We start from the raw sequence: 15,348 nt of genomic DNA on the forward strand, positions 1-15,348 counted from the left end.
ACAAATAGACTATAATGAGAGTCAGGGTGGAACAAGATGTCAGTCATATGATGTCATCAATCAACGGTCAAACATATAGGTGTCACTTCAGCTACCCTGACATTCTGGTGATATCAATGTTCAAGGTCAACACACATTATTTGGATTGGAATTCCACCATGATCCTTCTGACAGTATGCTGCCATCCACTCGTCAAGAGCCATTCGTTCATTATTATTAAGCAATACATAAACAATACTATTTAGATGACACAACTAGCTTAAAAAAACGTAGTATGGATTTTATTTTTTACCCCTTCTCACTGCTTACTGTATTTTTTCAGAATATCCTGCACAGAATTGTGAAACAGTACCTTCCCACTCCCAATATAAATCCACTTCAAAAGCTCGTCGCAAACATGAGTGAGATTTAATCTCTGATATATTTTATAAAAAATAGTACTTGGTTTACTTTCACAAAAGTGAAGTGATACAATTGCACACTGGTGATTACAATGGTAGAAATACATATTATTGATAACATGTGGGCTAGAGATTTAGAAACATATTGTACTGCTCCCCCTTATATAATAGTGCTTTAGAAGTATGTAATGTGTAGGATATAGATACATCTCATTGAACTCATCTTTTTTTATGAAAATGAATACATATGAAGCACATAAGGCTAAGTTTCTGCAACCTGCTTCTTCAGAAAATTGACAACCGGCTAAAAAACAAGAAATGCATGCATTTGAACTTGGTAAATCAGATTGTAAAATAAGGCAGGACATTTGTCTTTTTTTCCGAGACAGTTCCTTTTTTCTTGATAAGATTGTGGCAGTCCGTGGAGGTCAAGGAATGGTACTGTGGTTGTGATCCCAAAATGCTCTGGCTGATAGATCAATTACAATTAGGAGAACCTTGTAAAAATTCTCGTTTCTGACAACAGATCAGAAAAAAATCCGAATGTGCCAGAAAACAAAACCACAAGAACAATAGATTTTCTTGAACTAGAAAAGGCGACCTATGCGTCATCATCAGTCTTAGTAATGTGAAAAAGTGTAATATTGAACATGACCTGATGACCATTGTTCCAGGCATAAAGGGCGTGGTCTCTTGCGTTGTAGTCAAGCATGGATATATGGAAGTATTGGTTATGAAAGGGAATGTCTGTGTATTCATATGTTGAAGATTTTGTGGAATAGGAGTAATATACCTTGGCTCCAGTTAAATGTGAATTGGTGACGTATAAAGTGCCGCAGATCATGAAGGATTCTCCCGCACTTCTTTTTGGGTAGCCTGTGGTCCAGCTCTTTGTTACTTCCAGTGTGTCTGGCTTCAGCTGACTGATGACGATGTTGCCTGCATTTTGGTTAGTAGCGTAGACGGCCCAGAGGCCGATTTCATCAGCCATTAGATCTATGTCTGAGAACCCGCCCCAAGTGTAAGGGTATACATTATGGAACCCAGCGTTCTCGAGACTACGCTGAGCGAGCACACGCCCGGTTTCAAAGTTGTATTTGCTAATGATGTTGCTTTGATACTTGTTGAAATAAAGAGAGCCATTGTAGACAACATGATTGGTTCCAGCCCACTTGAAAGGCAGATTGTATGTCCTTGACTCAGCTCCACTTACAAAGTCAGCCATTGATTTGTATTCACGAACAATTTTGTTGTTGGTATAGCTGTCCATGTACCATACCTAAGAAACAGAACGCAACATGAGATAAATCAGTCGGACTGTACAAAATGTATCAGACTTGTTAAATAGCAGGCATATTTGGATAAAGGTAATGAAACACAGCTAAGACATTTAAAACAATATATAGCTGTGAGTAGTTGTAACTTACTCTTGCAGTATTGATCACTTACTCCTGAACCCAGAAGTCACCCAGAAGTGCTATAGATTTAAATCACATTAAAATGTTAGGAAACAAGACCAATATGGCCTGGTTCTTTCAGACAACTAGATAAAAGTGTCCTTAGGAATTACACCTTGCATAGGACCTGATTTATGCCTTTTGGCAATTCATAAAATGTCCCTTAAGTGTGAAAGAAGCTGCAGCCATCTTAGATTTTTAGGCATACATGACGAGAAAAAAAGTTTTGTTCATGCTTTAGTCTGTGGATCAGCATTTCAAATGCTTGAGCTGTACTAAAGTGCAATTAGACTTGATGAAATGACATCACGTTTGTGCAATCACACATTTTCTTTTGCTTCATTTCCATGTGGACAATATTTTCCCAATGCTATAAAGAAACCCCCTACACTCCTAACCATTTAAGTTTCCTCTTACACCCTGGATTCAGATTTATTTCTATATCTGGCAGAAGTAAAGAGCCAACCATTTCAAGAATAGGGAGAGGCCAGGGAGGTGTTTGACAATGTCTACAAACTCGGCCCAGTTCACAAAGTTTTTGCTGTGACTTACTCTTACCTCCAGAAGTGAGTTAGGAGTCAGTCAGGGGACTCCTGGCTTATTCCAGGAATTCAGGAGCAAGCCATCACTTTTACAAGAATGGCACCTACTCATAGAAAAACTTTAGGTACATAGTGCAAGCTTTGGGAGATGAAGAATGTGAAGTGCTTTATAGATTTTACTATGAGTAGGGGTGACTTATTCTACTAACACCGTTAGCTAACTCCTGATTTTCAGAAGTGGTGCAGGGATACTCCTTGCTCATTACTGGATTATTGGTCTTTCAGAATTAAGCAGGAGGAATTGAGAAGTACTCCAAGATTAGATAACAGCAACATATTTAAGACGTAGGCATTATGTTCAAAAGTACTTATAGCAAACCTTCAGCCATGAAGAATGGGAGGGTGCTAATGCCACAGTCTCTGGATTATTTGCTGTTTAAGGGTTTCGAATTGCAAGTACACCTTCAGAAAGGCTTAACATTTATGCATTTCTATATTGCTAATTTAGATGATGGTTTCTGACTCAAATCAAAAGCCTAAGAATTTTCACTTTGAGAAATCAAATTCCAATATCAGCTTCTATAATAACGATAACAAAAAAATGTTTCTAGTGAGTGGTGCAAGATGAATGCAGCTGCTACAAGTTTAATGTCTTTCACTCTAAGGACAAACATTTAATAGTCAGTTTTAGGCTATGCACAGACACTGGCTGTTGTTGGAAGTGCATGTGCTACCCCAAAAAACTATTGGCCAAATTTAAAAAGGGCCTAGCACCAATTGTCGCCACATTAGCATTATTTCTTTGAAACTAATGTGGTGATAGTGTGGCAAAAAAAACTGCACCATATTTACAGAGTGGTGCAATGCACGCATTGCGCCACTTTGTAAACCATTGCACCACATTATGCCTGCGCCAGGCATAATGTATGCAAGGGTGGCTTTCTCCCATTAGGGGGCCTGCAAAAATGGTGCAGTGGAACCTCTGCACAGAGCAGGTATTAAAAGGAGAGACACCACTACTTTTAATGAGCCTTTAAGCAACATTTTTGGCGCTGATCCTGCAAAGCACAACAATAGCGTAAACAATTCTGATGCTATTGTCCCTAACCTGTGCTGTGGTGCACTGTATAAGTACAGTGCACACATGGTGGTGTTAGGGCAGCACAATGGACCACAAGAAAAGTGGTGCTTCATAACATGAAGCACCACTTTTCTTACATCTGGGCTTATGTACTTAGCTTAAAAATATGAAAATCCAGCTTTTCTGTAAAGCTGCCTGTTTGATGCTGTAACTATTTTCCAAGAGGTTCTGTGACATGGATGACATGTCAGATATTTGTGCCCTAGATAGGGCAGTAACTGGAAGTTCCTTGGAGTTAACAATACCTGCGCCACTGAGCTTTACCTTTTCAGTGAAGAATGGTGTTAAGATGTGCATAGTGTGAAGGACAGCATACTATAAGGCAGATGCAGTCTGCAGGCTTTGTAGTGAGTGCCTATATATTCCTTTTAATGAAAGCCACTGACATGTTTAGCCAATTTATAAATATAATCTCCATGAAAGAAATGTATTTGTTTGAAATTGCATTCAATATTATCACTTATGCTAACTGTATCAATCTAGAATCTGTTGAAATCTAATCTTGGCCTAATCTGTAACCAGGCCTTAGTGCGCACCTTACTTTTTATAAATTATTTTCGATAATTCTTCTTTTTCCTTTCTATTGCCGGTGTCTTATCAATTTTGTCATTAGCTTAGAATAGGTACATTGTTCAATGCATTAGAATAGTGACCACTGATTCTTTAATTCACTTTTGGCCTCAGATATGGATACTGAAACAGTGGGAGACACCATCCTGTAACAGGTAAACCGGACTGATGTTGTATCCAAGGTCTTCTATATGATTGCTTCTTTGATTGAAGCTGGGATACTGAGGACCTACCTATATTTTCGGTGCTGAAGTTCGTTTTTCTTGACCTTAGGACTCTATACACTTTACCACTGCTAACTAGTGATAATGTGCTTCTTGTCACCCCCCTAAATATGGTTTTATTGACTTACTCCTATTTGGCATATTTAATTTACTTGTAGGTCCCTTTTAGAGTGGTATATCATATAACCGGGGCTTGTAAATTAAATGTTACCAGTGGGCCAGAAGCACTTAAGGTGCCACCCACTTAAGTTCCACTTTAAAACATGTCCCTGGCCTGCCATTGCAGAGTGAATACTGTTCTAAACTGCCAAAGCAATGTAGCAATACAACCCATTTGCCAGCACTTAAACTCCCCGGTTATGGCATTTATGTCACTCCTAAGGTAGGCCCTAGATGGCTCACAGGGAGGGCATGGTGGGTTGTACTTAAAAAGGTTGGACATGTAATTTTAAGTTTTTCATGTTCTGGAAGTAAATAAATCCTAAATTGTTTTTTTATTATTGTAAGGCATAACTGCCCCTTAGCATATTATTAGGTTGCCTTACTGCATTTATTAAGTGCTAACATTTGATTGGGACTAGGTATCAAGTTCATGTTTGGTAACTATGACGTTATAAGGAAAAATCCTCTTTAATTGCAAAGTCAGATTTGTAATGGAGCCTGTCTTGGTTCACATGACTGGGTATATCTGACAGGCTTTGTGAATTCCTCCCAGACAGTCACACAATAGCGAGATTGGGTGTGCTTCAGTGGGCCATCTGCTGGCAAGATGGAGGAGTGAAGGAGAGTACAGCCCCACAAGGAAATAAATAGGGTCTCCTTTGCCTTTACACAAAGGACTTATCACCTCAAAATAGTCACTTCAGCAAGCTTGTAGCAGAGGCAGGGGAGTCCAGAGATTCCATGCACTGCAAATAACTTTTCTAGAAGCTTCTCCCACCTTCAAGACAAAGGGCACCAGGGTATAAAACTAGGACCTTCAGACCTATTCTTCGATTCATTCCTGGACCTATTGAAGGACTCCCAGGAAACCGATTGCTGCTGTGATCTGCTGTGCACTCTGCAGACTGATTTACTGTACCTTGAAGGACTGCTTTGAAGCCTAGAGCCTACCATGAACCCTCAGAGGCCAGCCCTGCTGTTGAGGCCTGCACCTTCACCAGAACCCAAGACTATCAGAGTGAATCCAAGGGCTAGTTTGCTGGCCTCCTGCTCAGAGTTATAGGGTCACAGAAGGCTCCCACTATTTTGAATCTGCACTTGGACCAAGCCTGAGTGAGCCCTGAACCCCCAAGTGGTTTCTCACCAGTCCTAGATCCTTGGCTGTGGCGCTAAATGTGTCCAGATGGCCAAATCCCAGTTTTGGCCAAAAACCCCTCTGAAAACCAGAAGGAGACTAGGACCAATCTGCTCACCTGTCCGCCCAAGGTGCATTCTTTGTCAGATTGACTTTATGGCTTCCCCTGATATGTGTGCAGATAGCCAAATCCCAAAACCGAGAACAGTTTTGGCCAAAAAACCCTCTGACAACCAGGAGGGGACTAGGACCAATCTGCTCACCTATCCGCTCAAGATACATTCTTTGTCAGATTGACTTTATGGCTTCCCCTGCTATGTTCTTCTTCCCAGCAGAAAATCATGTTCAGAAGTCCATCGCCAAAGGGGTATCCAGCCTTGTGGAATTGCCTTCGGCTACAGCCCTCTGCCTCTTGCAGCTGGATATTTTTGACTTCCGTAAAAACAACTTAGTCGGAAATCTCAAATCTTAACCACAGCTTTGACCCAAGGCTCCCTGATGATGCTCCCTTCTCTGACACCTCCTGCACCCTTGCCCAACTAAACTTTACCTTCTTAGAACACATGTCTTCAAAATGTCTTCTAAGTTTGAAGGTAATAGCTGCCTGGCCCCAAGCCACCTCTTGTATCTGAATCATGCTCCAACCCGGCCGGCCATATTTTTTTTACTATGTCCCAGTCTCATGTGACCAGGGGCCAGATGTATCAAGCTCCTGGTTTGCATTTCTTACATAGAAAATTTAAAGAAATCGCTATTTAAGAAATGCAAAATGGGATGTATGAAATTTACGATTCGGTAATAGCAATTTCTTAAAATTCGCAATGGCTATTACCGAATCGTAATTAGAGAATGGGACTCCATTCAATTCTATGGGCTGGCCCATAGGTGCAAATGGTTTTGCATTTCCCAATTTGCTAATTCCAGTTAGGAATTGGCAAATTAAGTAATGCAAACCACAAGGTGCTGGGGGCCTAAGTCCCCCTCTGATGCACCTCAAAAAAATATTTGTGGACATGTGAAGCATATGTCATTTAAAAAAAATGCATTTTAAAAAATGGCACATGCTTACCACCAAACTGGATTTGGTGGTAATTGCATTTCCTGAATGCCCAATACGCATTTAGGAAATGCTTGATACATGTGCTTTGGAAATCGCAAATAGGAATTCCCTATTTGCGATTTCCTACTTAGAAAATCGCAATTAGCATATGCAAACGGCCGAATTTTGCGATTCGCACCGTTTGCGAATGCAAAATTGCTTGATACCCTAGATGTCCACGGTTGGCGCTTTGATCTTTTAGGGACAGGTTTTCACTAAAAAATGTATAAGTAATGCACTACTGATTGGATTTTTGCCACTTTGGTGTCAAAAGGTTTATTAAAATTTTATACTTTTAAATTGACGTCGGATTTTTCTTGAGTTATATTTTCACTTTATTACCACTTGTTTACTACATACTTCATAAATACTTTACCTCTAAGTTAAGCCTTTTCCTGCCAAGCTACCCAGGGTTTAGCTTAGCTTAATTTAGTGGCTTTTTGTGGTTCACCCTGCAATGGATTGTGGCTGTTGCTTGCCCTGAACTTACACCCCACTCAAACAGCAATCCAATTTCTCACACATACTCTTTACATTGAGCCTTAAATGTGGTTCATTGGATGCTGACACATTCCTCTGAGAATTTCCCCTTGCTATTGTTGATACTTTTTTTTAGAATAGGCAAGTTCCTTTATGGAAAGTGCTTGGGTCATATTTTGCACACTTTATGCTATTCTGTTTTGCAGATTCTTTTTGATTATATATAAATGTGCGCTTCATGGACATATAAATATGTACATTCTTACCATATTCTATCAATTTACCTGATTAATTTGATATGTAATCTAAATAAATGTGTTAATAAAGCCTGTAAAGTTTGAACACCATCCTCTCTGTTGTTTTTGTGGAGCCATATTGGTTTCCCTGTATTTGCAATGTAATTTTGATGTTAGCTCCTTTATTTCACTTCATGTCGACAACCTGAAGTCCGTACAACTAGTGGTAGATTCCGTTTAATGATTTCATCAAGAGATTAAGATTCAAGTAACCTCGCTTTATCACCAATGCACTTCAGGAGTGAGCCTGAAGTAAAGAAAGAGTAGTCCTTACATAATCTAGCAGCAACACAAGAGCAAGTGATATCTAGTAATAGGAAAACCATTGTGATTAGAACACCCTGTGGTATATGACCATTAAATAAATCTGGGCTTTACTCAAGTAACTATTGTTAGACCTGACATCCCTGTAGTGGTTTCCTCTAAGTTTTTGTCCGCTAAATTGCAGGTGCTCTGTACTCTAAACAATAGTAACAACGGCTTATCCCCAATTGGTAAATTTAATTTACTTGTAAGACCCCCAGTAAAATGCATCTATTTATTGTCTGTCAAACCAAACTTTCTGATCAGGGCCTCCTTCATGGGGGGAATACCTTATCCTATCACTCCCATCAAGAGCCAGTAGAGTGTCCTTTCCCTCACTAGGGATATGTCTCCACAAGTTAGCTCCACAATCTGTCTCAGGGACCTTGTGCATTAGCAGTGCAATTTCATATGCCTCAAAGTATCTGTCTATGTTGTATTCGACTACAAAATCAGACACAGGACCCTTGGATATGTGGACCCTCCTGTCAGAGGGCAAAGAAGATATGCTTCCACCATCACTGCTGAACTCTACCTGTTTGGCCTTGATGCCAAGCTCTGATGTCATTTCCTGAGCCAAGATCATTTTCTTCTGTTCTGCGGCCAATTTTTTCTCCTCCAAGGCCTTCTCCTTCTCCAATCTGAACTTAGCCAGCTCCAATTGTAGTTTCCTCTCCTCCCTCCTGTCCTCCAGCTCCTCTGGGGTCAGGATTTTAGAGGACATACTGCTTCCAGACTTTGGGGAAACCATCACTCCTTCCAGGCAGTCCCAGATTCATCACTATATCCTGGTCCAGCTAGCTATTATCCAACTTCTTGGTTAACCCTTTAGTAAAAACCTCAAAACCCTTGTTCTTCTCTAATTTGGACAACTCTAACTCCAGTTTTGCTGGTGAAGGTGCAGGAGCAGAAGCAGAAGCAGTTATGGGACCTCCAGTCAGAGTCATGATTTAGAATAAAAAGCACAAATGCCAGTCATGGAGAATTGAAAAATAAAAAATACCAATTGAACAGAATCTGGAAAAAATGCCAAAAAAATATTGTTTCGAATTGGTTTAAATGTGGATAGTAGCATACATCGCATAACTGGAAGGTATTGCACAAACACAAGTCCTGTCCTCACTGCTGATCACCAATGTAAGATATTGGGCATCTAGTAGGCAGAGGCAAGGACCCTGTCCAAGTAAGGACCACAAATTTAGTCAGGGTAAATCAGTTACACTCCCTAAATTAACCTGTGCTCAACCTCTAGTAGCTTGGCACAGAGCAGTTAGGCTTAACTTGAGAGGTGATGTGTAAAGTATGTGTGCAACAAATAAATAACAGTAACACAGTAACAACACCACAAAAAGACTCAACCCCAATTTAGAAAAGTAGAAAATATTTATCTGATTAAAACCAGGCCAAAATGATAAATAAAATTTTCATAAGTTATCACATTTCATGCGTAGCATTGAAAATCACAATGTTCAAAATAATGCGGGCACTCCCTCTAGGGGAGTTATGGTAAGGTCTCTTTGGTGGGGTGCTGGAAAAGCACTCACAATTATCGTTCCGATGCGGTCTCCCGACTGGAATGATTTACAAGGGATCTTAGATTCTCCAGTCCCTCAGGATCAGGAATTCAATGCAGGGCAGAAGCACACAACAGGCAGATCAGAGCTACAGCACAGGGCCACACAGGGTATGTGCACACATGGAGAATGAGCTCTCAGCACCGCCTGCCCACTCACATGAAATTGTCGGTGCCTGGATTGCAGTGTGAAGATGCCCTCAGTCTTGGCTGCTAGGATGGGCACAGGGTGAACTTGTAAAATGCGGGAAAGCACTCAACACGTGCTGGGCTCGAAACCAAAGAATCATACACATGAACTGACGTGTGAAATGCTGCAAATTGCTCGACACGCGCTGAGCTGGTAAACAAAGGGGCGCTCATTCATGCTGACTTGTAGAATGCTGAAAAGCACTTGAAACATGCTGGGTGGGTAAACAATAAAGAGCTCACGCTTCCTGACTGGTGAAATGCTGAGAAGCGCTTGACACGCACTGGGCTGGTAAACAAAGAAGCGCTTACACACACGGAACAGTCAGACACACGCTCCTCATCGAAAAGCACTGCTGCTGGACTCACAAGAGACAGAGTACCAGGGGACAATCCAACAAGCCCTTAGAGTCACATGAAATTTCCTTTCAGATTATAGAGCAGGAATAGTAAATCTCACTGCAAGAGGCAGCAGGCAGCAGACCAACACAGCACAGCAAGTTGCAAAGTGGCAGTCCCTCCTAGAAGCACAGTGATCAGCAGGCCAACAGAACAGAGTAGTTAGCAAAGTGGCAGTCCCTCCTGGCAACACAGCTCCTCTTCTCAACAAAATCTCCTCAGAACCTAAAAAATGAACTGATTTGGTGGGGTTTGGGGTCCAGTACTTATACCAAAATTTTGCTTCGAAGTGGGGGAGACTTCAACAAAGACCTTTGAAGATCACAAGGTCCCTTCCCTTCCTTTCGTGGCTGTACACACTTTACAAGGGTGTATGCAGTCAGGTGTATGTGTCAGCTCCTCCGTCTCATCTAGCCCAGGAAGACCTATCAGACAGGTGATGGCCCATCAGGATGCAAATGTCACACCCAAGCTCCCTTTGTGTGTGACTATCTTGTGGGAGTGCACAAAGTCCAGCTGCCATCTAGCCCAGACATGTATTTGGAGACAGGCAGAGGCACAGAATGGTTAAAGTAAGAAAATGCCAACTCTATAAAAGTGGCATTTTCAGACTTGCAATTCAAAATCGGACTTCATAATAAGATGTGATTTTAAATTGTGAGTTCACCCAATTCCACATTTCTCTCTCTTCCCAATTGGAAATTACACTTATTAGATGTTTTTAAGGCAATCCCAATGTGAACCTATGGGACAGATGGGACTTGCAGCAGTAAAAAACAGATTTGAGAGTTTTTCACTACCTCTAGCACATCCAAGAGCACGATTACAGTAAGATGTTGTTGCTTGCAACATTCAGACTTATATATAATTTATTATTAAAGACATTCTTTTGCAGCCCAGAATCCTAAAAGACCAAGAACCCAGTATTTTGAGAAATCAGAAGTCCTGATGCCCAACACAACACACAGTCCAGGGTCCAGCAGCACGATTCTGCAGTCTATGAAGCAGAAGCTGGTATTTTCAGTTTTTCTCTTCCCAAAAACCCCTTTCCCTTGAGGACTTGTGACAGGGCAATGTACTCTTCATCGTGGTCACGTTAGTCCTTACCAGGATTGGGGAGTTATCAATGCCCTATCGAACGCCTGAAATTCACGGGAGTGGCTTGCACATAACACTACCTGAACACATTAAGCTAAAAAGTACATGTCCAACTTTCTAATTACAGTGCACCCTGCCCTTGGGGGCCTACCTTAGGGGTGCTTTATCTGTAATAAAAAGTAAGGTTTTGCTTGGCAAGTGTGTGCATTTGCCAGATCGAAATGGCAGTTAAAAACTGCACATACAGGATTTGCAGTTGCAGGCACGAGAGATGTTTGCTGGGTTACTGTAGAGGGTGGCACAATCAGTGCTGCAGATCCACTAGTAGCTTATAATTTACAGACCCTGGGCACCTATAGTGCACTTCACTAGGGCCCTATGAGTAGATTAAATATGCCAATTGTGTTTAATCCAATGGTTCCATGATTTAGAGTATAGAGCATCCACACTTTAGAACTGGCTAGCAAAAATTTAGTCAGAAAACAGGAGGTCAGAAGACAAAAAGTTAGAGGAACCACGCCAAGGATGCCAGGTCTAAGACATGTCCTCCCACCAGCTGAAAGTTAGGATAAGTCTACAACCCCTTGAGAGTTCTCTACACTAAGGTGGGCAAATCTGTAGAGACCATCAGCATTGGTGGGGTCTGTTCAGGGGTGGTGTTTCCCCATAATGTCCAATCCTTGTAGGGAGATGTACCACATAAACAGTTTGGGATTCTTACCCCTCAACTGCATTGGGCCTGTAATCTTTCTGAACCTGAAAGTGAGTGCCAAACAAGTATGGCTTTAGCTTCTTCAGTTCCCAGACCACAGCAAAGGCTTCCCTTTCAATCACTCTTCACTTCTATTCCCTGGAGAGTAGCCTCCTATTAATGAAAGCTAAGGGTTGGTCCAGGGCCTGTTCATTTAGCTGTGAGAACACTGTCCCTATGAGGCACCTGTCTGAACAACAAATTCTTTGGGGAAATTTGGAGCCTTGAGCACAAGGCTTCTTTTAGGGTGTCAGAAGCTTTTTGGCACACCTCTGTCCAGATCACCTGATGTAGCTGCTTCTTGGAAGTCTGCTCTGTCAAAAGGGGCAACAATAGTGCCATTCCCTTTAATGAATCTCCTGTAGTATCCAGTGAGGTCTATAAAGGCTCTCACCTCTGCTTCGGTCTTGGGGTGTTTCCAAGCCAGAATGGTGTCAATAGTGAGTTCCAGGGGTGGAACCTTGTCACCTCCTACTTGGTATCCCAAGTAGACAACAGAACCCTGCCCTACCTGGCACTTACTGGCCTTTATAGTCAGGCCTGTCCTCTACAGAGCCTGAAGCTCTTCCTTTAGGTGGTCATCCCAGCTAGAACTGAATACTGCAATTTCATCTCGATAGGCGGCGCTGAAGTTCTCCAGGCCTACTAGGACTTGATTTGCCAACCTCAGGAAGATAGCATGGGCATTCCTCAACCCAGAAGACATAACCTGGAACTGGAAGTGTCCTTCTGGTGTAGGGAATGCAGACCTTTCTATGGCCCCATCGGTCAGGCAGTCTGCCAGTACCCAGAAGTTAGGTCAAACATGCTGAGGAATTTAGCAGCTCTTTGGGCTCATCAGCTCTGGGGAAGGGGTGTGCATAAGTCCTGTTGACTACAATGAGCCCACGATCGTCTGCACAGAACCGCAGTTCAGGTGTAACACCTTACGGGGCATCCTTGGGGACCAGCACTACCGAGCAGGACCAATGGCTGTTAAAGGGCTCAATAACCCCGTGTGCCAACCTTCTGGAGACCTCCTTCTTAATGTTAGACCTCACTTTGTCAGACAACCTCTAAATGTTATTCTTCAAAGGTGTACTGTCCTCAGTGTCAATATCATGGTTGCATCATGTAGTGAGCCCAGGGGTAAGTGAGAATAGTGAGGCAAACTGCCCCAGGAGCTGGTGGAAGTCCTTCTGTTGATCTAGGGTCAGAGAAGGAGAGATGCTGACACCCTGCACTGACCCATCCTGCTCTTTGGAAGACAGGAGGTCAGGGAGAGGTTCACTCTCCTCTTCTACCCCATCATCAGTTACCAAGAACATAAGAATCTCAGATCTCTCAAAGTAGGGCTTGAGGTGTTTCACATGTAGGACCTTCAAGATGTTCCCAGAGGTTTTGATGTCTACCGGATAAGTGGCATCACTCTTCAACTTCTTAAACTCATATGGCCCAGACCAGAAGTTTTGCAGAGCGGGGGCTCCACGGACTCCATGACTCACACCTTTTGGTCAGGATGAAACTCCACCACAGTGACATTCTGGTCATACGAGTATTTCATGTCCTCCTGGCTGGCTTATAGGTTCTCTTGGACAAGCTTCCGAAAGCACCCTGTCTGGTTGAGTAGGGCCAGTGTGTAGCTGACCACACCCTGGGGTTTTTTCCCAGGAGTTTGCTTCCAGCCCTCCTACACCAGAGTGAGAGGCCCTCTCACAGTGTTCTAATAAAGAAGTTCAAGGGGGCTGCAGCCAACCCCCTTCTGTGGTACCTCCCTGTATGCAAACAATAGACATGGCAGGAGGATGTGCTACTTAATTCTCATGGGTTTTTGTGGACCCATAATCATGCCTTTCATGGTGCAGTCGAAACTTTCAACCGACTCATTAGTTGGGGGTGGTAAGAGGTGGTGAACCTATAGCTCACACCACACTCCCACATGTCCTCTATGTAGTTGGACATGAAGTTGGCACCACAGTCAGATGCTACCTCCCAGGTTAAACCCACAAGGGTAAATATCCCCATTAGATCCCCTGGCCACCACAGGTGCAATCACTGTCCTCAGAGGGTTAGCCTCAGGGTTCCAGGTGGCATGGTCCACCCATACCTGAACAAATCAGTTACCCATGGCTGTCTTAAGATCCAGAGGCTCCACAATGTCAGTGCCAACCCACACAATAAGGGTGCTAATTGCAGGTAAGGGTTTCAGGTTGGCCTTGCACTTTCCCTCTGTCTTGCCACTCACCTGGCAGGTCTGACAGGACCTGTAGTATGCAGCGGAGGCCTGCCTCATTTGAGGCCAATAAAAGTAGGTGGCAAGCCGGTCAAAGGTTTTGTCATGCCCCAAATGAACGGAAAGTAGCTAATCATGAGCCAGACCTTGTAGGAAGGATCTGTAGCACTGGGAGACCATCAACACACCTGTTGCAATAGGCTAAGGATCATTGGGCTCACTATACAGGAAATTGTTCTCCCATTAAATCAGGTGCTTGCCATGGGTGTCACCAGCTGCCTGGGCTTCAGCCTGCTGCCAAAGACCCACAAGAGTAGAGCGCTCGCTCTGCACCTTGTAGAACTCTTCTCTGGTGGGCCCTCCTTGCTGCTGCCAGGAAGGTTTCCGAGTTGAGCTTTGTCTTCCCCTGTGGGTACCGCAGCCTCTCTCTCAGGTCTAGCCTGGTCCCACAATGCAGGAATCTCAGGAGTGGGTTTTCTTTGTCCCTTTCCCTCCTTGGCAGGGCCCCGGGCCAGTGTTCTAGGCTCCAGGTCCTTCTGACCACCCTCTCGAGCTGTCATGGACCATGTGGTCAGGCACACCCACTCAGGTAACCTCTTCATCTCCAAGTCAATCAATCAATCAGTGTATTTCTAGAGCGCACTACCACCAAGAGGGTCTCAAGGCACTGAGGGGAGGGGGGTTGCTGCTACTGCTCAAATAGCCAGGTTTTGAGCTGCTTCCTTAAAGACAGCAGGTATTTGGTCTGTCGTAGGGGTAAGGGAAGGGTGTTCCAAGTCTTGGAGGCGAGGTGTGAGAGGGATCTGCCTCCGGTAGTCGCTCTTCGGATGCAGGGGACGGTGGCGAGGGTGAGGTCGGCTGAGCCGAGTTGGCGGGTCGGGGTGTAGAAGGTGAGTCATCTGTTGAGGTAGGCTGGGCCGGTGTTGTGGAGCGCCTTGTGTGCGTGGGTGAGGAGCTTGAAGGTTATCCATTTGTTGACGGGGAGCCAGTGTAGGTCTCTCAGAAGGGGAGTGATGTGGCTGTGGCCGTGGGCATCGAGGATCAGGCGTGCGGAGGTGTCTTGTATGCGTTGCAGTCATTTGAGGAGTTTGGCTGGGGCTCCTGCGTAGAGAGTGTTTCCATAGTCAAGTTTGCTGCTGACGAGGGTTTGGGTGACTGTTCTTCTTGTATCTGTGGGGATCCATCTGTAGATCTTGCGGAGCATGCAGAGGGTGTTGAAGCAGGATGAGGAGACGGCGCTGACTTGCTTGGTCGTAGAGAGTGTTGAATCGAGGATGACGCCCAGGTTGCGTGCATGGTTGGTGGGTGTTGGGGCT

At 43.6% G+C, this 15,348-nt stretch overlaps 1 protein-coding gene across 2 annotated transcripts in view; it reads right to left on the bottom strand.

Annotated features, from left to right (window-relative positions):
* Positions 1 to 256: 256 nt before the first annotated feature.
* Positions 257 to 15,348, bottom strand: part of OLFM3 (olfactomedin 3) — a 645,496-nt gene continuing 630,404 nt past the window's right edge. For both annotated transcript variants that reach the window (XM_069232188.1, XM_069232187.1), the window contains exon 6: positions 257 to 1,680. In XM_069232188.1, the coding sequence (XP_069088289.1) occupies positions 1,003 to 1,680 (678 nt within the window). In that variant the 3' untranslated portion in view covers positions 257 to 1,002. The remainder of the gene's footprint in view (positions 1,681 to 15,348) is intronic.

This window comes from Pleurodeles waltl, chromosome 4_2 (genome assembly GCF_031143425.1).
Source record: "Pleurodeles waltl isolate 20211129_DDA chromosome 4_2, aPleWal1.hap1.20221129, whole genome shotgun sequence".
NCBI lineage: Eukaryota > Metazoa > Chordata > Amphibia > Caudata > Salamandridae > Pleurodeles > Pleurodeles waltl.